The sequence below is a fragment of the Mustela nigripes genome, chromosome 1 (assembly GCF_022355385.1).
Source record: "Mustela nigripes isolate SB6536 chromosome 1, MUSNIG.SB6536, whole genome shotgun sequence".
Classification (NCBI taxonomy): Eukaryota; Metazoa; Chordata; class Mammalia; order Carnivora; family Mustelidae; genus Mustela; species Mustela nigripes.
This window is the reverse complement of record NC_081557.1, coordinates 246,934,059-246,958,183: the sequence shown is the minus strand read 5'-3', so window position 1 is coordinate 246,958,183 and position 24,125 is coordinate 246,934,059. Positions and strand designations below refer to the sequence as shown.

At 38.2% G+C, this 24,125-nt stretch overlaps 1 protein-coding gene across 2 annotated transcripts; it reads right to left on the bottom strand.

Annotated features, from left to right (window-relative positions):
- Positions 1 to 6,608: 6,608 nt before the first annotated feature.
- EXOC1L (exocyst complex component 1 like) lies at positions 6,609 to 22,990 on the bottom strand. Of its 2 annotated transcripts, XM_059396339.1 has the most exons (3): positions 22,789 to 22,990; positions 13,346 to 13,476; positions 6,609 to 6,875 (listed from the first exon to the last, which is right to left on the bottom strand). In XM_059396339.1, the coding sequence occupies exons 1-3, from the start codon at positions 22,907 to 22,909 to the stop codon at positions 6,609 to 6,611; spliced, it is 519 nt and encodes a 172-aa protein (XP_059252322.1). In that variant the 5' UTR covers positions 22,910 to 22,990. The 2 variants fall into 2 exon arrangements, 1 of the variants encoding a protein (XP_059252322.1); XR_009403740.1 differs by lacking the exons at positions 6,609 to 6,875; positions 13,346 to 13,476 and adding an exon at positions 19,065 to 19,111 and having other exon boundaries at positions 22,789 to 22,871.
- Positions 22,991 to 24,125: the final 1,135 nt, after the last annotated feature.

Sequence of the window (24,125 nt, the reverse complement as noted above, 5' to 3'; positions counted from 1 at the left end):
TTCTTCTTTTTTTAATATTTACTTAATTCTTTGGGTTGGGTTCCAATACTTCCATTATTAGTTTTGCTCAAATTGTTCCAGCCCTGGCCACTGGGAGCTATTTCAAGTTGTCTCCTGAGTCTTTTTTCCTCATCCATGGATTTTTTTTTTTTTTTTTTTGAGTGCTTCCTCATCTTCTGGCACAAGATGTTCTGGGCTTATCTAGTATTTTCCCTGCTGAGCCCTTCTCAAGGAACTCTGGCTCCTTTTATAGGACAATGGTATTCCAAAATGAGCTCCAACTTTTGTTTCAAGATGATAGGTGCAGGTATTTTAAAATGTTTTATTATGAAAATTTTAAATGTACACAAAAGTTGAGAGGCTAATATAATGAACTCCCATAGATTCATCATCCAGTTTTGATAATGACTATACCCATCCTATTTTTTTTTTATCGCTTTCCATTTTTTGCTCCCTGGAGTATTTGAAAATAAATCCCCGCTTCATGGCATATTACCAATAAATGTCCAAGTATCTAACTATCTTGTCTAATGCATAAGGATTTTTTTTAAAAGATTTTATTTATTTATTTATTTGGCAGAGAGATAGAGAGCACAAGTAGGCAGAGCAGGCTCTCTGCTGAGAAGGGAGCCCGATGCGGGACTTGATCCTAGGACCCTGGGATTATGACCTGAGCCGATGGCAGCTGCTTAACAGACAGAGACATCCAAGCACCCTGTATAAGGCTTTTTTTTTTTTTCAAGATTTTATTTATCATCATGACCTGAGCTGAAGGCAGAGGCTTTAACCCACTGAGCCACCCAGGGGCCCCCTGTATAAGGATTTTTAATGAAACACACCCACCACATTCTGTTCACACTTAACAAAATTAACAATCCATTCCTCAATATCTAATCCTCTACAAATTACTATTTCCCTATTTCAAAACTGTCCTTTTATACTTGATATGTTCAAAACAGGATCCAAACCAGGTGTGTGTGTAGTATTTGGACACCATATTTCTTAAGTTTCTATTAAGAAATAAGATAATAATAAACATTGCTTCTCCTCACATTCCATGCTTTAAAATAATTGATTCATTAGAGAAAATGAGTCCCTGGTGTTGTAGAATTTCACATTTTGTATTTGGGTGTCGTTTAGCTCATTCTTCCATTTTCCGTATTTCCTGTGGCTAGACCTAGAAGGTGGATTAGATTCATGTTCATTTTTTAGGTGAGACTCCTTCACTGGTGGTGTTGGGTACATACTTCATCGCCTCATGAGTACTTCAAGCTAGCTCATCCACTTCTAGTGATATTAAGATGGCTCATTGGGTTTAAGTGTTGCCAGTCTGATCCCTTCATTGCAAGTTCCCCATAAACTTCCCCCTAATGGTTTTCGCATTCACTGATAATTGTTGCCTAAATGCATTATTTCATGAGAGATTGCAAAACAGCAACTTTCTAGTTCTATCATTCCTATGGCATTTATTATTTGGAATTCTACTTTAAATCTTCCCCACAATACAGCTCCTACAGAAAAGGCAAGATACATACTTGAGTCTTTCTTTTATTTAACAACCTTCAGATATTCCAATGATGATACATGAGATTTTTAGTATTATGAAATTCATGGACTTATATATTTGCGGTGTGTCATTCTATTATAGTCATTTTCTTTGTTATGCTTAGATTTCTCCTTCTTAGGTCGGTGGGATTTACTTCAAGTTGGCACCTTTGTCCTTTGATCCCAATCAACTTTGATAGCTTCCTTTCTTCCTGGTGTAGGAGGGTGTCCCATGTTCATCTTGTGCATTTTCTGCCCCAGGCTTAGAATTACTAGTTTCTTTAAGTAATCCCCATTCTTTTCAGTAAGGAATAGTGTTTATACATGACTCCTGAAAGCTAAGATGCTTATGGCTCATTGCTGTCTTTGCTTCAAGGTCTCAGTGGACAAATCTAGAAAATGCATGCTTATAAAAGACAGGTTTATGTTAATATTTTCAGTTAAATTACTCTTTCAGGATTTTAATTTCTTTGAATGTATTCTCTCTCTTAAGCTTGAAGTCTCAGTTTCCAATGGCATTAACATGATAACATATGCTTTATCTTATAAAACTCACTACTGTCACAATTGTGTCAAAATAACATTATTACTAGGAATAATTAAACTTCAGAATATGGTTTACATTCAGTGGATTTTGACAAGCATATATAGTCATGTGACTACCACCATAATTAAGCTTTTTTTTTAAAGATTTTTATTTATTTATTTATTTGACAGACAGAGATCACAAGCAGGCAGAGAGGCAGGCAGAGAGAGAGGAGGAAGCAGGCTCCCCGCTGAGCAGAGAGCCCGATGCGGGACTCGATCCCAGGACCTTGAGATCATGACCTGAGCTGAAGGCAGTGGCCTTAACCCACTGAGCCACCCAGGCGCCCAAGATATTTTTGAATATGCAATTGACCGTGACCAGACTACATACAGGAATAGAGCTCTGACCCAAACCTGCAGCAGTCAGCGTGGGAAGCCAACCTAGTAGGTGCAATAACCAGTCCAGGAAGTCAAAGTACTATCTGTAACAATCAGCCTAGAAAGTCAAATAGTATGGTCCAAGTGGCCTGGACTTGATTAATAATTGACAACTTCCTTAATTTTGGCTCCCACTTCTAACTTAGGACCTATTGGAGAAAGCCAAATACGTGCCTTTAACCAGTCATCTAAGATACCCTGCTTCGAGTTAGCCCACCTGCAGCTTTCTACGCCAACAGCCTCCACACAGGACACACCTGGTGCCTTCACTATTTCCTAACTTTGTACTACTGCATGGTCCTGGATTGCATGCATTCACCACAGTTTATTCCATTCATCCTCCAGTGATGGACCGTTGAACTATTTGAAATAGTTTGTTCTGGTAAAACAATGTCAAATGCCTGTGCATGTGTCATTCTGTATATTTGCTAAAATATCTTTGAGATTTTGAGATAGAGTCCTAGGAAAAAAATTTAATTGCTGGGTCAAAGAGTAAATGTATATATATATGTGGTTTTGCAAGATATTGTCAAATTCCTCTCCTATAGGATTTGTACCCTATTGCATTTCTAACAACAATGAATGAGAGAGCCCGTTTTCCCACTTCCAGTGAAATATTGCTAAAGTTTGGATTTTTTCCCATCTAGTAGGTGAGAAACAGGATCACATTGTAGATTTAAATTAAATTTGTCTCACTGGGACACCTGGGTGGCTCAGTCGGTTAAGCATCTGCTCTCAGCTCAGGTCATGATCTCAGGATCCTGGGATAGTACTTAATTGGGCTCCTTGTTCAGTGAGGAGCCTGTTTCTCCCTCTACCTGCCACTCCCCTTGCTTGGGCTCTCTGTCTCTCTCTCTCTGACAAATAAATAAAATCTTAAAAAAAATTAAAAAATAAATTTTTCTTATTATGGGCAAGGTTAAGCATCTTTTCTTTTCTTTTTCAGATTTTATTTATTTATTTGACAGACAGAAAGATCACAAGTAGGCAGAAAGGCAGACCGGGGGTGGGGGTGGAAGCAGGCCCCCTGTTGAGCAGAAAGCCCGATGCTTGGCTCTATCCCAGGACCCTGAGACCATGACCTGAGCCGAAGGCAGAGGCTTAATCCACTGAGCCACCCAAGAGCCCCTAAGCATCTTTTCAAATGTTTTAGTGTCATTTGCAGTTCTTCTTAATAAAATGTCTGTTCTTATTGCTTGCTAATTTTTTAGTGAATTGCTAAATAAAGCAAATTTTTAAAAAAGATTTATTTATTTTAGAGAGAGAGAACGGGGGGAGGGGCAGAAGGAGAGGGAGAGACAAACTTAAGCAGACTGTGCACTAAGCATGGTGCCAGATGTGGAGCTCAATCGCATGACCCTGAGATCATGACCTGAGCCCAAACTAAGAGCCTGACACTAAATCAGTTGAGCCACCAAGGAGCCCTGCATTGTTGGTCTTTTTAAGCCCTCAAATTTAGGAAAACTCCATTTATGAAAAATATTAGTATGTTGTTATAATTTGCACTTTTTCTAATTTTGTCATTTGTTATTTGATTATAATTTTTTTAAAGATTTTATTTATTTATTTGACAGACAGAGATCACAAGTAGGCAGAGAGGCAGGCAAAGAGAGAGGGGGGAAGCAGGCTCCCTGCTGAGCAGAGAGCCCGATGTGGGGCTCCATCCTAGGACCCTGAGATCATGACCTGAGCTGAAGGCAGAGACTTTAACCCACTGAGCTACCCAGGCGCCCTATAATATTTTTTTCATACAAAGCCTTCTTATAATTGCATAGTTAAATTAATCACTTTTTTTGTTCATTATTTATGGATTTGGTAGCAGTTTTTCCCAGTCTCAATTTATAAAAAAATTCACTCATGTTTTCTTCTAGAAGACTTCAAGTAGACTAAATGTAGTCTTTTTTTTAAACAGCTTTATTGAGGTACAATTTAAATACCATACAGTTCACTCATTGAAAGTGTACAATTCAGTGACTTTAGCATATTACATTATTATTTTTTAAATCATGGTAAAATACATATAACATTAATTTACCTTTTTCACCATTTTGTAAATGTACAATTCAGCAGTATTAAGTGCATGCACAATGTTGTGCAGCCATGACCACCATGTTTCAAACTTTTTCTTCATCCCAAACAGAAACTCTGTAACCATTCAGCAACAAATCCTTCCAGCCCCTGATAACCTCTTACCTACTTTCTGTTTCTGGGTTTTCCTAGTGTAGATATTTCATGTAAGTAGAATCATATAATATTTGTTCTTTTGTGTCTGATATTTTACTCGGCATATTTTCAACGTTCATCCATATTTTAGTATGTATCAGAACATCATTGTTTTTTACAGGAGAAAAATATTCCACTGTATGCATACACCACATCTCCATTCATCTGTTTATGGATACTTGGTGTGTTTCCATCTTTTGGCTGTTGTGAGTAATGCTGCAAAGAACATTGGTACTATATGTTGACTAAATATATATATATATATATATATATATATATATATATATATGACATTGGTGTGCAAACATCTATTCAAGCCTCCTGCTTTCAAATTCTTTGAGTATACGTGTAGGAGTGGAATTGCTGGGTCATTTGGCAATTTGATGTTTAGCTTTTTGAGGAAATGTGAAACTGTTCTCTGCAGTGAAGGTACCATTTTACGTTCCCACCAACAACATATAAGGGCTCCAATCCTCCACATCTTGGATAAAACTTGTTATTTTCTGGTTTTGTTTTTGCTTTTAAAGCCATCCTAGTAGGTGTGAAGTGGTATCTCATTGTCGCTTTAACTTGTATTTCCCTGTGACTAAAGATGTTGAATATCTTTTCTTGAGCATATTGTTTATCTTCTTTGGAGAAATGTCTACTTGAGTCATTTTTGAATTAGGTTGTTTGTCTTTTTAGGTATATGACTTGAAAATATTTTTCACCACTTTGTAGGTTTGTTTTTCATCTTCTTGATACTGTCCTTGGATATAAAAACAGTTTTGATGAAGTCTAATTTATCTTTTCTTTTGTTGCCCATAATTTGGATTTCATAAGACTCTGTTGCCAAATCCAAGATCCTGAAGATTTACCATTCCTTTACTTGGGGATATCCAGTTGTCCCAGCCCCATTTGGTAAAGAGATTATTCTTTCCTCTTTGAATGAATTTGGCACCCCTGTCAAAAATCAGTTGATCAGGGCACCTGGGTGGCTCAGTGGGTTAAGCCGCTGCCTTCAGCTCAGGTCATGATCTCGAGTCCCAGGATGGAGTCCCGCATCGGGCTCTCTGCTCAGCAGGGAGCCTGCCTCCTTCTCTCTCTCTCTCTGCCTGCCTCTCTGCCTACTTGCGACTTCTCTCTGTCAAATAAATAAATAAAATCTTTAAAAAAAAAGAATCAGTTGATCAACAGACGTTTGGATTTATTTCTGAACTCTCAATTCTATCCCATTGGTGTATACAGCTAATCTTTATGACAGTACCACACTGTTTTGATTACTGTAGTTTTGTTGTAAGTTTTGAGATTGGGAGATATGAGTCCTTCAGCTTTGTACTTCTGTAAGACCCCCTTGCAATTCCATATGATTCTGAGGATCGCCTTCTCCGGTTCCGCTAAAAGTGTTTTTGGAATTTTAATAGAGATTGCATTGAATCTGTAGAGTGCTTTGGGTAGTACGGACATCTTGATGATATTAATTCTTCCAATCCATGAACACGGGTGTCTTTCCATTTGTTCAGGCTTTTCAAGATACTTCTTGATACCTTTTAGCAGAATACAAAGGTGGGCAAAACCATCCAGCTCCTTCCAAAGTTACTAAGAAACGCAAAAGGAAAAGTCCCAAATGTTGAATGATTGCATCAAAACAAATTTAAGTGCATTCAAAAAGCGTGAGTGCTGTGAAGTGTGTAAACCTGGTGATTCACAGACCTGTACCCCTGGGGATAAAAATATATGTTTATAAAAAATAAAAAAATCTTAAAAAAAAGCATCATTTTATTTTTATATAAATAAGAGTTACTGATGAAGGGAAAAAACAAAATCACAACTATTGATATTTACCTAGGGAACCATTTTCATAGAACACTGATGGAGGAATATGGGATACATCTTCAGAGTGGAAGGGGACACAAGGACAAGCACACTAGATTGAAAGCATAAAAGCATATTCTCATAAGAACCAAGCAATCCTTGTTGTTGGAGGACCAAATGGAATCATCATTAATGTAAGTAGAATCAAAGTTCACAATCTGTAAGTCCTTCTTAAGATAGGCATGATTCAGCTTATTTACAGTTCGAGCAAAGGCATATTTAGAAGCACAGCTGTATGCTTCCAAGCTGTATACTTTCTTGAAATGCAGATCAAAAAATGGATTGTCCTAGAAGAAAAAGAGAGGCATGATTTAGCTTGTAGCCAGGAAAGTAGCTAGATTTCCTGGGGATTCTCTCATATTCTCTTACATATGCTTATTGATCCTAAAGTGTCAGTATCAAACATATTCCTGAAATCTACAAATGAGCTTTCCAAAGCTATCTGGCATAAACATATTGCTTCTAAAGAGAACAATAATACGGAAGATTATTTTCAGAAGCCTCTGTGATTTTTCAATGATTCAAATAAAACATGTCTCAAGATGCGTGGTTACCAAGTCTTCCCACAGTAGTAAGTTTGAGAGGATAAGTATGCGTGGAAGAAGAGAATAACCCCCCTTACAGACTTTGGGAAAGGGGAAAAGATTTCTCCTTTCCTTTAGTAGAAGATTGGCTCCTTGTGCTATTCCAGTGGTAGAAGCAGGTAATATAAGATGGCAAGATTCATTTTGCCATGCTACAGATCACCAGCTTGCTGACTTTGAAGTTAATAGCAAGGAATTATCTTTGAAGTTAATAGCTGGGATCATTAAATCATTTGACTGAAACTGTCAAATTACTTAAGACTGCCTCTATTGATCGCTCCTGGCTGCTGCTATACATCTAGTGGAGGTGTTCTGAGAAAAAGTGGACACCGAACCTCATCTAGGTCCTATATGTTAAAATAATCATTGCTGTTACTAGGAGCAGTAACAACAATGCCTTGCAATTATAAAATGCTTTTCCATTACAAAATGCTTCCACATTCATTAACTGTCTAACCCCTAACTCTTTTTGAGGTCAGAGGTTTTGAATTATTTATCTCTGTGTTCTTAGTGCTTATCCGTGGCAACTACTAAGTTCTCAACAAATGTGTGTTGAACTGATCAGAAGTAGTCCTATAAAAAGACAGGAGGAGTAAATGTTGCCCTAAATGACAAGAAGGTAGAGAGAGACCAAACCAGACTATTAATAATTTGTTACCATGTAGTGTATAAACATTATACAGAAATAGCTTATGCATTTGCAATTTCTCTTTTAAATAAGAAAATTCTTGCAGGAGGCAGGAGAAAGAACATGAGTTTTGAAGTTAGATAATGATTTCAAATCTCTGATGTAACCATGGGCAGAGTACTTACCTGATCTGGCCTTCAGTTTTCTCCTCATTTTAGAAAAGGTTACTATGAAATTTACATGAGATTAATTATAAAAACTGCATGTGTAGAGTGTAATAAATAATAGCTCTTTCCCCCCCTAATCTTCCCCCATAGATTGTGATACTAGTATAAATGCTACTTTGCTTCCTACCATTAAATTAAAAAAAAAAAAACCAATGCTTTCAAAAAAGATTGTACAAAAGTGATGTGATTTTTAAACACAGTGTTCCCTTGAGCCACACCTTGCAAAAAGTTTCCTGGCTGTCATAATTTCAGCTTGAAAGACACTTCTGCAGGAAATCCCAGTAAAAGGAAATCACGCCCCTTCCATCACCATACTAATCATGCTCTTTATATAGTTTTCTCACCAGAACATTTGTTCCTTATCCTGTAGATAATCTTTTATGCCTTTGAGATACTCAGAGATTACTTTTCTCCTTTAGCCTGAAGCCCGAGGAGACATGCACACGAAACACAAGTACCTCCCTCCCTCTCTTTCTCTTTCTTCTCTTGTTCTTTCTTCCCATAGAACCCTAGAGCTAGAAGGGGATCTCATGGATCACTCAGTGACCTCCTGTTTATGGCTGGGATGATAGTTTCCAGAGAGGTGGAGCCCAGGTCGCACATGTAGTTGTTGGCAGAGTCAGGATAAGAACCAAGATCTCAATCAACCCAGCCCAATGTTTTGTTACACCACCTGTCCTCCTGGTATACCACATCACTCTCCAAATCCCCAGTCCTTTTGATTTATGCTTTATAGATTGACTTCAATTTCAATTCCATTTCACTTTAAAGTTGACAACTCTCTGGCTCAAAACTGTTCTATTTAAAACCGTATCGTTGTTGTTGAGAAAAATATAACAATGCTGACTTCTGAGGATTCAATTCCAAAAGAGAGGAGACATAGAAATTCCCAGAATATCTGGGATATTTTCATTTCATCCACAGAAAGCAAATCTTTGAAAGAAATGCTCTTTGAATATGATAAGGTGTTGTTTTTTTTTTTTTCCTGGCAGTTTAGTATTTTAGGTCCTAAAATTTTGGGTGATAAAATTAGAAATACTCAAGTTTTCTTTTGTGTCTAGTTCATGATGATCTTCCATGGGAAAGGGAAGAGTCAACAAAGTTGGGATGGAATCAAGGCCAGGAAGGTAAGGAAAAAATAGACCATAGCAGGCTGTTTCCAGGGAATCTACATTGACAGCCTTGCTGAATACAACCTCAGGCACTGACCAAGCTTGTAGAAAATCATTATGACACCAGTAATATTTGAGAACTTGAGAGAAAAATAAGAAGAGAATAATGGCCCAAAAAAGAGACAGGGATGGTTAAGTCATGAAACTAGATCAGTGAACTTGACATCAATTTCTTTTTAAAAATTTTTTTTTATTTTTAAAGATTTTTATTTATTTATTGAGAGAGAGAGGCAGTGAGAGAGAGCATGAGCGAAGAGAAGGTCAGAGGGAGAAGCAGACTCCCCATGGAGCTGGGAGCCTGATGCGGGCCTCGATCCTGAGACTCCAGGATCATGACCTGAGCCAAAGGCAGTTAAATGTTTTTAATTTATTAAACAGCACAGTAAGAGAGAGCATGAGAGAGACCATGAGTAGGGGGTGGAGGGGGGAGAGGAAGAAAGGGAGAGAGAATCTTAAGGAGGCTCCACACCCAGTGCAGAGCCTGATGCAGGGCTCAATCTCACATCCTGAGATCATGACCTGAGCTGAAATCAAGAGTCAGATGCTTAACCAACTGAGCTACCCAGGAGGCCCTTGAAATTGATTTCTGATAAAATTCAATGCAGTATAGAAATTTTGACAAGTACATGAAAGTGTAAAGAAGAAATAATAATTTAAAAATATGTAATCCTGGGGCACCTGGGTGGCTCAGTGGGTTAAGCCTCTGTCTTCAGCTCTGGTCATGATCTCAGGGTCCTGGGATCAAGCCGCACATTGGGCTCTCTGCTCAGTAGGGAGCCTGCTTCCCAACCCCACCCCTACCCCGCCTGCCTCTCTGCCTACTTGCGATCTCTCTGTGTCAAATAAATAAATGAAATCTTTAAAAAAATATGAAATCCCATCACACAGAGGTAATTGTTGTTAAAATACTTATTTCTTTCATCTATACATATACATGTGTAAATATGTATACCTGTATGTATTTTTTGTAATTGAATTTAAGTTTCAGATATTAGTTTTCAATAATATGAAATATTCTAAATATGCAAAATGAGATAATAGCAAAGAAAAACTTTGTATTTGGCTGACTTTTAAAAAACTCATTAAAATTTGGCTCAGATGGTTGGGCGTCTGCCTTCGGCTCAGGTCCTGGTCTCCAGGTACTGGGATGGAGTCCCACATTAGGCTCTCTGCTCAGCAAGGAGTCTGCTTCTCCCTCTCTGTCTGCCTCTCCCCCTACTTATATTCTCATTCTCTCTCAGGTGAATGGATAAAATCTTTAAAACAAACAAACAAACAAAAAAAGCTTATTAAGTGGTGAACAACTGTGTTCTGAGACATTCTTGCAGAAGCATGATTTTTAATGACATGTGACATTTCATCATATAGATATGCAGTAATAATTATTTCCTAAGTGTCTAAAACTTTAAGTTGAATATATTATCAGAAAAATGTTATGTAAGTACAGGAAAAAAAAAAAGCAATGATATCCAGCATGCTTTGGCCAAGAAGTTATGCCAAACATACCAAATTTTTAAATAGGATTGATTCCTAGGTGATGTCAAGATAAGGGCAGATAGCATATATTGATTTCAGTAAAGATCATAATGGCAAAATTCAGTCATTCAGACTAGATAATTAAGTAAATAAGTAAGTAAGGTAGAATTAAGTGCTTATGTCTGTCCATTTTACCACTGTATCTTCAGAGCCTAGCACAATTTGGTATACCACAAATTCTAAAAGAATGAATGAATAAATGAATGAATATATGAACTTGTAGAGATGTTAAACAAGCAGTCCAAAGAAGGCAAATTAATAGATTTCTGGGCAAAGTCCAACTCCATCACTGAATAGCTTTATGACCTTGAGCAAGTCAATTAATCTCTTTGAGTTCCGTTTTCCTTATCTGTAAATTGGAAGCAATAACAGAATCTAATTCTATAGGGTTTTGTGATGATTATGTGAAATTATATATGAAAAGAGCTTCATGTGGTTCCTGGCATCTGATAAGAGTTCACTAAATGTGAGATGGTATCAGGGAGAGAGGTGTTATAAGTGGTGGTAATAGTAACCTAATAATTACCTGGAGGTTACCCAAATGGCATTTAGCTCTGCCTGCTTCATCATTTTTATTATTGATTTGAATCAAGTCCTACATGTTGTGTTCATTGAATCTGCATCATAATACAGTGAATATTAAAAAAAAAATCAGGTGTTAAAAGATTTGATAGGTGAGAATAATAGACCAAACTAAGAATACGGTATTCACAAGGATTAAGAACAAATGCACTGCCATGAATAAAACTGGAGGGGGTTATGCTAAGTGAAATAAGTCAGGCAGAGGAAGACAATTATAATATGGTTTCACTCATATGTGGAACATAAGGGAAAGTGTGGAGGACCACAGGGGAAGAGAGAGAAAACTGAATGGGAAGAAATCAGAGAGGGAGACAAATCATGAGAGACTCTGGACTCCAGGAAGCAAACTGAGGGTTACGGAAGGAAGGGGCGGGTGGGGGGATGGGGTCACCAGGTGATGGGCATTAAGGAGGGCACATGTGGTGATGAGCACTGGGTGTTAATCACAACGAATGAATCGTTCAACACTACATAAAAAATGAATGATATATCTTGGCTAATTGAACATAATAATAAAAAAAGAATAAAAAAGCTTAAATTGATCCAACAAAACCACCAACACTTATTGAATGCTTACTATCTACAAGGCAGAAGACTACGATAAAAGATGAAAAGTCACGGTCTCAGTTTTTTAGGGGGTTTCCATCCAGAAGAGAGACAGAGTAAGCCAACAATTGCAGTTTGTAGAATTATGTCTGTAACTGACATGCAAAATGCAATGGGGGTTTGGGGGAAGGAAAACATGAGTACGACTTTATCCAATGGGGAATCTGGGAATGGGGTGAGAGATGGAGGTGACTGGGCATTTTAAACCTCAAGAATCAGTAGTTAAGCACTGTGGATTTACATAGTTTAAGGGGGAATGACCAGAAATAAAGGAGCCAGATCACCAAAAGCCCTAATTTCAATTTTATTCTATGTAAGTAGAGGCTATGGCAGATCAGGTTAAATGGTAATTCAGGCACAAAAGACCCGCGGTTTCAGGTAAGTGTTTAATAGAAAAAAAGAATTTAGATCATAGGAAATACAAACTGGTCACACTCATTCTAAACGATTGTATTTAATTCTGAAAAGCTGGAGCATTCCAGGGGAGAGAAAACGGTGGAGGGAGAGTGTTGAAGCAACGTCATCAGCAAGAAATCACAACAAATCGACTCCCTCTTAACACTTGTATTGTTCCACCATATTACCTTCTTTGATCTTCATATGAAAGTTATTTAAAGAATGAAATGGGTACATTTAGCCTAGAAAAGTGCAAACTTGAGGGAACATTATAATCATCTTCAAATATTGAAAAGCCTGCTATGTGAAGGGAAGATTGGATTTTTCCTAAATCGCTCTGAACGGCAAAACCAGGACTGATGGGTGGGTGTTAGGAGTGAAGTAAATTTTTGGTTAAACATAGCAGGAAATTTAAAAATAAAATATGGTGATTCAGAAGTTGAATGGACTTCCTCACATGATAAGGAGTTCCCCATCAGTGGATGAGTTCAAGAGAAGACTGAGAAAATCACGTGGTAAGTGGTCATGTGGAGACATTTGCATATACAACCTCTCCCCCCCCCCACCCCCCCCCCCCCCCCCCGCTTTCAACTCTAAGGTTGTAGGATTTCCAAGAGTTACTGGTTTTTCTGGAGGTTCAAGTGGTTAAGGAACAGCAGTTTGAAGAAGATGAGGAAGAATTCCCAAAATTTAATGGAGGACCTTGGGGTGGGGAGAGGGTGACGGTGGAAGCATCATATAAAGTTTTAGGATTGACTGGTATATCATGTTTAACCTGTTAAGACCCCCTTGAGAAAGATGCTTTTAAATTTAAAAGACAAAAATTCAAACTTCAGCTCAGAAACACGGAACAACAACAACAACAAAATCCAGTGGATTATCCCAGCAGAAAAACCCACAGCACTTAAGAACACTATGTCATCTTAACACTTAGTATATGCCAAGAATAATACAAAGTAGGATATTGAACATAAAGATTTCTAGCATATTGATCCCACATCTCCCTTGCAAAACATTAACACTTACGGTATCTGCTTCTTTTCCATCAATCATCTGCAGATCGTTCAAAGACCACTTTTTTGTTACTTCATATTTTTCATCTAAACCTATTCTGTAGTGTTTCACCATAATTATTTTTACTTCTTCATTTTTGGTCACTGGAGGGCAGAAAAACATTTAGTTTACATAAACTCTTAGAAGGTAATAAATTATTCATCAAGTTATACTTTTTACACTTTTCAGTATTTATGTATCTCCTTTTCCTAGAATCAAGTTTGAGGCTTCATTATATCTGTACCCCACTGATGAACCCTGATGTATCTGAACCTTCATGAGTACGCCCCCTAATTTGCTCCATATGTTAACTTACTTACATACTGCCGCGGTAAGGTCTGTCAGATGGAGCACTGAGCTATGTGCTTTCAGCTATGAGCTTTGTGGTGGAGAATGGGGTTCGACTCATGGCAGGAAATAAGAGCGTTAGCATACAGTCAGTGCCAAAGTATTTACCAGAACAAATTGGAATTTTAATTTATGACAATATGGAAAATGAGTTCAGGAAAGCAAACAGTTTGCTCACACAGCAACATAGTGTCGAAGAGTGACCATACGAATACTCTGCATGCTTTCTTTTAAAGTCGCTGTGAGATTTTTGATGTAGAAGTGCTTGGATTGCAGCTGCTGTTGGCCTGTTTGGTATTGTTTGAGATTTTTAAATCTTCTTTAGAATGTCTCCAAATTTAAGCATTCAAAGTGTGCCATCAAGACAAAAAGATTTAGTACTATACCTTAAAAAGCATGCGAAAAATCATTGCTTATTTGATGTGAACAAAATGAGGGAAATAATTTCCTGGACTTAAAATCTTTGGTCTCATCTGAACACATCAGAAGAATCAACATTTGATGTTGGAGCTCCTAGATTGAAAATGATCAATGAATTAATAAAGAAGTATTTACTGAGAATCTGCTATTTACCTGATAGAGCTATTACAGATGCCAAAAGGGATACAAGTGTGAGACATGGTCCCCGCCTTCTAGAAACTATGGGTTTGTTGAAGAGACTATTCTAACACGAAATACATAATGATGGTATATAATGGTATATAGGTATATTATAAAGAGGTCGGGGTGGGAATTGAATATCTGAAAGCTTCTTTCAAGATGGATGATGTCACTTCGAGAGTTGCAAACTGGTTCTGTCCCCTAAGAGTGAGGTTGGAATTTGTCTTTAAGGAACTTTCTTTTGGTTCTGGAAAGTGCTACTTTGGCATATCCTCTTGGTTAAGAAGATATAAAGCAATACATGATAATATAATCATAATGCTAGATAAAAATGTGCAGCAGACAATATGTTCAATGGGAGTCCCGAGGAGGGAGAGGTTCAGGATAGTTAAGGAAGGGATTCTGGGAGAAAAAGAATTTTAGTATATGTGCTTGCCGAAGCGAGCACGGGAGAAAAAGAATTTTAGAAAGGATTTAAATCAGTCCTATTTGGGAAGGCAGGGGTGATACTGAAAGCATCTCTAGGTGAAGGACAGCATGAGGAAAAGGATGACAATAGAAGCTGAACCTCACCAATAGAATTAGAGCAGGTGGACTGGATAGACTGGTTGGAGAGAGGATAGGGCAGGCAAGAGGGCGAACTAGGTTGAGAGAAATTTGTGAAAATTTTTTGAAACCTCTGGATTTGAAAAGGGATAGAAACCACTGAGGACTTGTGCTCTCTGAATCCTCCCTCCGGTGGAAAGGATGGGATTCTGGTCTGGACAGTGAAGGCTCCAGAATCAGGCCTGGTGAAGGGAATAATTAACCTAGGAAGGTGCAAGTGAGACTGAATTAAGGCAGCCAGTTCTCAGTGACTTCAGTCCTTTACAGGTTGACAATCTAAGAAGGCTCTTCATCAGGTGTTCAGTGAAAGCTCATGCAGTAATACCTACTCAATAAGTCTCTTTCCTCCTTGGAGCAGGGGCTAGTACAGAGGTGCCCTGTTAAAGGAGTATTTTTCTGGGAGCAGTGGAGCACACAATACATTGGAGAAGAACAGAAAGGCTTAGTGGGCTCTGGCTTTAGACAGTATGGATTCAAATCATGATACCACTTTGTACAGTGTGGTCTGAGTAAACTACTTTATGTCCAGAGAGACTAAACCTCCATTCAGTCAAGTTGTAAAGCAAGATCAGAGTTCTACAAACTCAAACTCATGGCATGTAGAGGCTAAAGATAAAGTATACAAGTGAGGTAGGATAGTGACTGTTTTTCAGTAAATGGTAAAGTATTGTGTTTTGTTCTAAAAGGCTGTTTGTAAACTAGGCACAGTATGCGGGCAGTGTAATAGATGTGGCAGATCTAAGTAAGATTTCAAATGAGGCATTGACAACATTGGATGGAAACCTAAACAGGAGAGTACAGATAGTGAGCTGCTTGGGCAGAATAATGAGTTTAGTTTTTGACATTCACAGAAGGTGTCCATAAGGAATCTCAGAAGAGAAGGAGAATGAAGTTTGTAGTTTAGGGGTGGAGATAGGGGCTTGGGATTTTTCTGTGTGGACAGATTTCCAAGACCAAGTTTATAGGGAAAAGAGCAGAAGAAAGAGGTGAGACAGAACAGAGAAGAAAAAGGTATCAGTAGAGAGGTTTGAGAAGGTGCCATGGGAAGAGACAAGCCCAATAATGCGATGCTGTGGAAATCAAGAGGACAGAGGATTTAAAAAATTGGAGACAATCCCATGAAGTCACTTTGTTGGGTAAAGCAGAATTCAGACCTGGCACCGAATCTGACTTGGGAAATATCATTGATTTCTTTCCTGAGGTCAGTTTCTCGGGAATGGTGAGAGCAGAACAATTTGCAGAAGACTCCTTCATGCATGAACTGATACTGAGTACATACTGTGTGCCAGTTCCTGGATTAGGTAGGATTAAAACAAGAAACAGGGGGAGAATAAAGGCTATGATTTAGATCACATATTCCAAGAGTTTGGAAGAGGAAGGATCGTGTATTCTGGGGGATGAAGGGAGTGATTGAAGAGTATGTCCTGAGACGACCCGGAAATGAAGATTTCAAGTAGGTATCAACAAACTGGCTCAGAGTCTGTGAGCCTCCAAAAACTGGTGGGTTTCTCTGTACATTTCTCTGTACATTTCTCCAGCTCTATGAAAGGTCTATTTCCATTGGTCTGGATGTTAGCTTTGGGAAGAGGAAAAGATTAGAAAGGAAACCTTTAGGATGGCATGTTGAAGTGGAGGCAGAGTTGATGCTTGTGGATTTACTGAAGACAAGATCTTGGAGGCAGTTCCTTCCACCAGGAGGCATCTGTGTCTGCTCAGGCAAAGGCTCTACCTTAGGAAAAAGGACAATGTTCTTTTTCTGGCTTACTGTCTCACTCGCTACTTAGGGTGCGGGAGAGGGTGGGTGTGGGGAGAAATAACTGAATAGTATGTGAAAATGTAATTTAAGGCAAATTGTACTGCCTCATCTACATGTTCTGATAGTTGGCTGATTGCCTGTAGGCCTACCAATTCATTTCATTAATTTGATAAATATTTGAGTTCCCCTTTTGTATAGGGCCCTGTGGCAGGCATGAAAACAATACATTTCCATAAGGCACCATTCTTGCTCTCACAGAGCTCAGGAAGCTCTGAAAGAACACTTGTGAATGAGGGAAGCACAGACAGGGTAATAGAGGAAAATGAGAAGGGACATTGGGCAACTGGTGGGGTTAGGGAGAGCTTCTTGAAGAGGGTCACCTGAGTTGTAAAGGGCAGTGGGAGTTGGCAGAATAAAGAAAGGAGCAGAGGGACTTCTGGAACAGCATGTGTACAAAAGCATGAAGTACCTGACTCTTTTGAGTCATGTTAGATATTTGGTATTGTTGGCATGAAGTATGCAGGTGGATAGGTGGTAAGAACCAGGGAAAGCAGAAGGTAGTTCTTCAAGGGTCTGGAATGCTAGGCTTAGGAGTTGAAATGCTCTCTGAAAAGCTGTGTGTGTGTGTGTGTGTGTGTGTGTGTGTGTGTGTGTGTGTGTAGGGGTCTTGGGAGAAGGGTTGTTGCTGAAGGATTTTAAGTGATAGGCTGAGCTTTAAATTCTAGAACATTTTCTTGAGCAGTTCTATAAAGGATGGAAAGAGACATTAAGGAGAGAGGACCTACCAGTTATCAAGTTTTATCAAGTTTTCTTACATTAATAGTTACTGTCTCACATTAATGGTTGCTGTCTCACTAACACCAAACTAAGAAAACAAACACACTTTAAAAGGCAACCATTTGAGGCAATGATGCAGCACAGACACAGTGCAGACTCTTCAATTTGGCAAAAGTAGCCTCCTCTGGAGTCAAGGAGGCTCCAAGAATTGTCTGTAGCCAAGAGTCAAAGAAGTCTACTCATGCTGGAGCAGACCCAATCCCTAATTTCCATGCTTGGGATCTGCTTACAGCTGAAATTAAATGGCCATATCCACATTAATGCAGTGGCAAAGTGGAAACTTACCACATTGTCTTAAAACAGAAATGTGTTTATATAGTCCACGTGTTAGAGAGTTGGTTTCAGTAACATCAGAGGTGTCATTATATAGCTATGACTTAGTGAGTAATATCTATAGACTAAGGGAACTTCAAAATAACCTGCTCCAATATTACTAGTTTAGTTAGCATTTTTAGAATTATGAGCTTAACTTCACACCAACCATTTATTTTCACTTTTAATTACATTACATTAATAACTGTCTCTATTGCCATGATAAAACAGTCACTGTAATTCATAAGACTAAATGGAAAGAAGGTTGACTAATTGAGTCAATACAATTTTGCCGAATGGAGAAAAAAATTAGCTCACAAATAAGCTATACAGAAATGTTTTAAATAAACAAATGGCTGCTATTTTACAATCCTGTGTTACATAATTGTTTTCATCATTGAAATTAAATAGTATGAAAAAACCCACCAAGAGATATCAAAGATAGGAAGTTTCAGTGAAAATGTTTCAGTGTATCAATGATGTCTTGGGGTCATTGAGAATGCTATTATTGATTTCATTTGAAAAGCAATTTTCAAATTGTATTTTTTTCTAGAAATATTTTTATAAAATCAATTTTGGGGCTTACTGAACACTATAGATTGAATGTTTCTGTCCTCTCAAAATTCATTTTTGAAATCCTAACCCCCATGGTGACGTGTTAGGAGGTGGAGACACTGGGAGGTGATGTGGCATTAGTACCTTTATGAAAAGACTCCAGAGAAATCCTTTGCCCTTTCTACCATGTAAGGTTACAGGAAGATGATGGTCTCTGAAGAAGTGGTCTTCACCAGACACTGAGTCTACTGGGGTCATGATCTTGGACTTCTCAGTTTCCAAAATTGAGAAATAATATTTGTTGTTTATAAGGCACCCAGTCTCTAATATTTTGTTTCTTTTTCTTGTTAATGTATTCTTATTTAACACCCTTATTGTTACCATTCTTATTGTAAATGGTTTGACAAAATTGTTAGATTCCCTGGTTCACAAAAATTCTGTTCTGACATTAAAATATAATATATATGGATAATTTATACACACAGTTTTCATAATTCTAGACAATGCCATTTATTTTTAAATTAACATTTATAAATGAAAAATGTTTTTCTAAATACATGAGAATGTTGGGGCTCCTGGGTGGTTCAGTGGTTAAAGCCTCTGCCTTCGGCTCAGGTCATGATCTCAGGATCCTGGGATTGAGTCCCGCATCAGGTTCTCTGATCAGCAGGGAGCCTCCTCCTCCTGTCTCTCTCTGCCTGCCTCTCTGCCTACTTGTGATCTGTCTGTCAAATAAATAAAAAAAAAAATCTTAAAAAAAATTAGTTGAGAATGCTTAAAATAATCTTTTTCTGAATATGTATATAATTTATATTTATAAAATATATATATATTAATTTTCATTATATAGTAAATATAATACATATGTTTAGTGTCTGTTTTAATTTTATTATAAATATTTATAGTATATATATTAATACAAATATATTTCAGCATGTTTTCACAGAAAACACATTTTTCTGCACATTTAAAAAATATAACCCTACTTTTTATTTTATTTATTTGGAACATAATTTATCATGTTTGTTTTTCTCCTAGTTAGACTTTGACAGAAGAAAACTATGTGTAAATGTAGGTGTCATTATTTCCATTTCAGAGATACCAACACTGAGGCCAGAGAGGTTAATTATTTGCCCCAAATTTCACAGCTGGCAGGTGGACAAAGTAGAGTCAGGTTTTATACCATACCTGTCTGATTGCGAGCATCCCAGGGTCCATTCTACCATGCCTTGCTAACTTCCTATTCAGTTATGGTGAATGCTGCATATACTATTTCAAGCCCTTCAGAATTTCTTCAATTCATTTGCACTTATCATTGTACAAGTGACTTATCCCTTTCTAGTACCCGCATAAAATAGGGCTCCTTTGTTTTCTGTAAGAACATGCTGCTTTTAGCTGATAGGGATAATGTTGCTCTAGGCTAGGGGAAGCTTAACTCAAGGAGAAATGACCTTGCAAACTCTGAGTTGGAAGGAGGTGCCAGGAAATCCTCAAAGTAAATCCTAGCAAAATACAGAGAAGGAGATTAGGTTTGTGGCATCTGATTCTTTTTTGTTTGTTTGTTTGTTTGTTTGTTTAAAAATTTTATTTATTTATTTGACAGACAAAGATCACAAGTAGGTAGAGAGGCAGGCAGAGAGGAGGAGGAAGCAAGCTCCCCACTGAGCAGAGAGCCTGATGCGGGGCTCGATCCCAGGACTCTGGGATCATGACCCAAGCTGAAAGCAGAGGCTTTAACCCACTGAGCCACCCAGGCGCCCCTATGGCATCTGATTCTTGACATCAATCAGGTGAAGTATCAAGATAACAGTACATCCTGGAGTGCCTGGGTGGCTCAGTGGGTTAAAGCCTCTGCCTTGGGCTTGGGTCATGATCCTAGGGTCCTGGGATCGAGCCCCGCAAGCCTGCTTCCCACTTTCTCTCTGCCTGCTTCTCTGCCTACTTGTGATCTTTGTCTGTCAAATAAATAAGTAAATAAATCTTAAAAAAAAAAAAGATAACAGTACATCCCAATCATCTGGTTGTGAGACCTCTGCAAAAGACAGATTCAGATTAGATAAGTTGAAAATGTAACTTATCTAAACATTTCTTCTTTAGTTTGAAAAATGCCTGATGGAGTTCAGTTAGTCTTGCCTTCAGTTCTTACAAATTTAGAACTGCTAGACTGTAGGATATAAAGAGAAAATTATAACTATGAGCATCTATTCTGTGAAAGTGGCCAGCATTCAAAATTTGGAGTTACTTGCCTCAATAATTGTGATACGACCTGTTTGATTCACATCATTAGAAATCTTCTGAGTAAAGCGTGATCAAAGATTAAAGACCATCAATCATCACACTGACTTCATTTTCAATTACCATTCTGCCTAAATGTATTTGAAAGGGTCATAAAGAGATGTTACATTTAGTCAAAGTGCTCTCAAACTAATGGATACAATACAGAGAAGAGCTATGAAAAATTGGGAATAATTATGACTTATGATGTTAACTTTTATCTGAAATATCACAATCTTGCTTTCTCTTCACATCTGAGAAGACCTTGTTTTGTTTTTGGTTCTTTTTTCCTTCCTTACTTCTTACAAAAGAGAATAATTAAATTTTACTAATGAAAGTGATCATCTATGCTACTTGGTCATTTTCCAGATGAGAAACTTGAACCCTAAAGAGGTTGTCTTCACACGTTATGAATGTTGACCTCTTGACCTTCTGAACCTTGTTAAAAGGATTCAGGTCATTTATAAAAAAAGATAGGAGATAACCCCAGTCTATAGGATCTTCCTTAGAACTCAAGAACAAGAGAAAAAAAGACATTATCCATTTCTGAAAGTTTAATTCTAGGGACCTTTTTTTTCATGTCAGATAGGACAAGTTTAGTTATTTATATGATTAGAGAGAAGAATTAAATTGTATTTGGTAAGTTAGATATACGTATTGTTCAGATATTTTATTTTTATAAGTTTTCTTTAAAAATATTTATATACTAATGTTACATGATAAGTAATTAACTTTATAAAAAGGATCATCATAAGAATAAAATGATTAAATATTAATGTTGGAATAAACATCTTCTTTAATATATTAAGTCAAAATACTTAAAAATACAGTAATTTTGTGGTTAAGATACAATATGTTTTCTAAAATTATTTCATTTGACTTTTTTCCACAATTTGATTTATTTCTTTTTCCTGGCCAATTAAGTTTTTTACCTTGTTGATATGCCAAGTCCTCTTACTCTGTATTTATATAGCAACACATGCTAGATAAAGTGTTAGATAAATATTAATATGCCTATTATTGAGTAAATAGTGTTCTTATTAAGAATGATAGAATTTTTAAAAATTCTTAGCACTTTACTGAAAGCTGTTCTACTCTCCCTATAGTACTCCAACTTGACAACTTTAGAGAGTCCTTCTGAGGCAATTATCAGGAAGAAAATTATAATAAGTTGTTTTCTGAAAATGCTGAGGTGTGCCTTAAAAAAGAAAATCCACAATGAATACTGAGAGTTTCTGAGCTCTTTCCTCCTAAGCTCCTGAGAAGTAGTAAAAGGCATAGATTGGGAAAAGGGAATGCTATATATTAAATTCAATAATGGCACAAACATTTCTGGCTCAATTCACAAACATGACAGGTTAGGCAAATCATAATTAAGCGCAAAGCCTATTCCCATGTATGGAAAGTTTTTGTGAATTTTAAGAACATGAGGGAATCTGTATCTGTATCTGTATTTTAGTAAAGTCGTTTAGAGAGCAGAGAATTTAGAGAGCAGATCCTTATCCTTAAAGTTCCATCTTCATGAACTAATTTCTACCATTCAAGTATTGTTTCTGTGAGCACACTTCCTAGAAGAGAAAGAATTTTTAGAGGATCATTTCTCTTTTCAAAATAAGCCCCCAGGAAGTCTAAAAAAGCCTTTAGAAGAAAATCTAAGGTCTTTTTCTCTTTCCTGGCATGAAAAAGGAGCACCTCCTAGTTGTCCAGGCTGGTTGGAAATAGAGCCCTGTAACTCAATTCTCCGGTGTATTTAAAAATATACAGAAAGCTCTCTGTTGAATTTTTAAAAAATGAGCTCTTACACGTTAAGATTGCATACCATGCAAGTAAAATTAAATAAAACATTGGAGACAAAATAATCAAAGCAGGAAAATACATACCTGGCTTCATTCTGAACGATCAACCAAGATATTTCTTACTACGATATCATTTTTCTGTCTTCCATTTTAGCACTGAAAATAAAATCCTGTGGCATCCAAATTCCTAAACTTGGCAGGGTTAAGCTCTATCACCAGAAGATACACGTGCTGTTATTATAGCGGAAAACAAATGCAAACCTGTCCTTTTCATCACCCACGCCTCTGGGAGGTATTTACATTCCGAAGTGATAAGAGAAAGAACAGCTTACCTGACACGCAGAGGTAATACCTGTCCTGGACCGAGAACTCGATTTCAATAAACTCGTACAGATGCTGCGAGAGTGGCTTAAACAGTTTCTTCTCCAAGTCCTCCTTCACCAATGATGACATTTCCTCCACTTGGCCTGATGTCTTGGCTCAAGATCACCCCCGCTCGCCTTTTGCTCCCTAGATTTCCTGCCGGGCTTTGCACCTCCCAGCCCTCGCCGACTTGAACTTCTCACTGGCAGTCAGACCCGGGCTCCGCAGAGCGGTCGGCGCGCGCGGTCAGGCCCCTCACCGCGCTGCGTGCCCAGGGGCAGCGGCCAGAAAGGCGGCGGCAACACCCGCCCCACCGTCACTCCTCCGCATCCAGGCTCAAGGAGGCTGCTCTCTGGAGCTCTCCTGTGGTTTGCTGATGGGGATCACAATTCTGAACACCGGCAGCTCTACTTGTGGAGTCCCTTGGTTATTCTAGTCTCTAGCCTTTTCCCTTTCGCGCCGCTCTGCAGAGGAAGACCACCGCTTCGGCTTGATTCCATTATATAAATCAGCTGTCTGGTTCTATTGATTGGGATCATCTTCCATTAAGAACTTTGCTATCATTGGCCGGAGACAGCTCGCTCGCGACCCTTCCAACAAGTCTCTTGCCTTTCTTCTTTCCCCTCCTGCCACTCATCAGACCTTTGCTTCTGTGAAAGTCAGCACCAATTCCTGGGCTCGAATGATTGTTTAAATGCGCTCCCTTTGATGTTGTTTATGCTCCTACTCATAAAGAAAAAATGTAGTAGGTATCTACCTGGGCACAGCTTTCTGTTTGTCTCTTGGGAGGGTGAGTCTTCTATCCCCAGGGAGTTTATGATCTGATAGAGAGGAGTGCACCATAATAATTAGCGTGAGTGTTTGAAAGTGATACGTGGCACAAAAGAAAAGGGAACGAATGGAGAAGATATTTGTACCTGAAAAGTATCAGAGGAAGTGCTGTAGGAGAAGGTCTTCTCTGGAGCTTGAAGAGTGAGTGAAAAGTATCCAGGTTGGGGGTGGGGGGCGGGGAGAGGGAAGGAGCCTATTCCACAGACAGACTCTGTGATCCAAAGGCCTTCATCAGAAAGCTCAGAGGGGCCTTTGGGACGAGGGGAAGTAGTCTGTTTTCCTGAGTGGTAGCCTGTGTGAAAAGTAAAAGATAAGACTGGAAAGGTAGCCTAGGGCCAGATCAGAAAGGGCCTTGAATGCCAGATTAACCCTTTGGACTATACTCTGTAGAAGTAGAGAGCCAGGGGGCATTCATTCATTCATTCATTCAACAAATATTTCTCAAGGGTTGACTTTTGTGCCATGGAATACACAA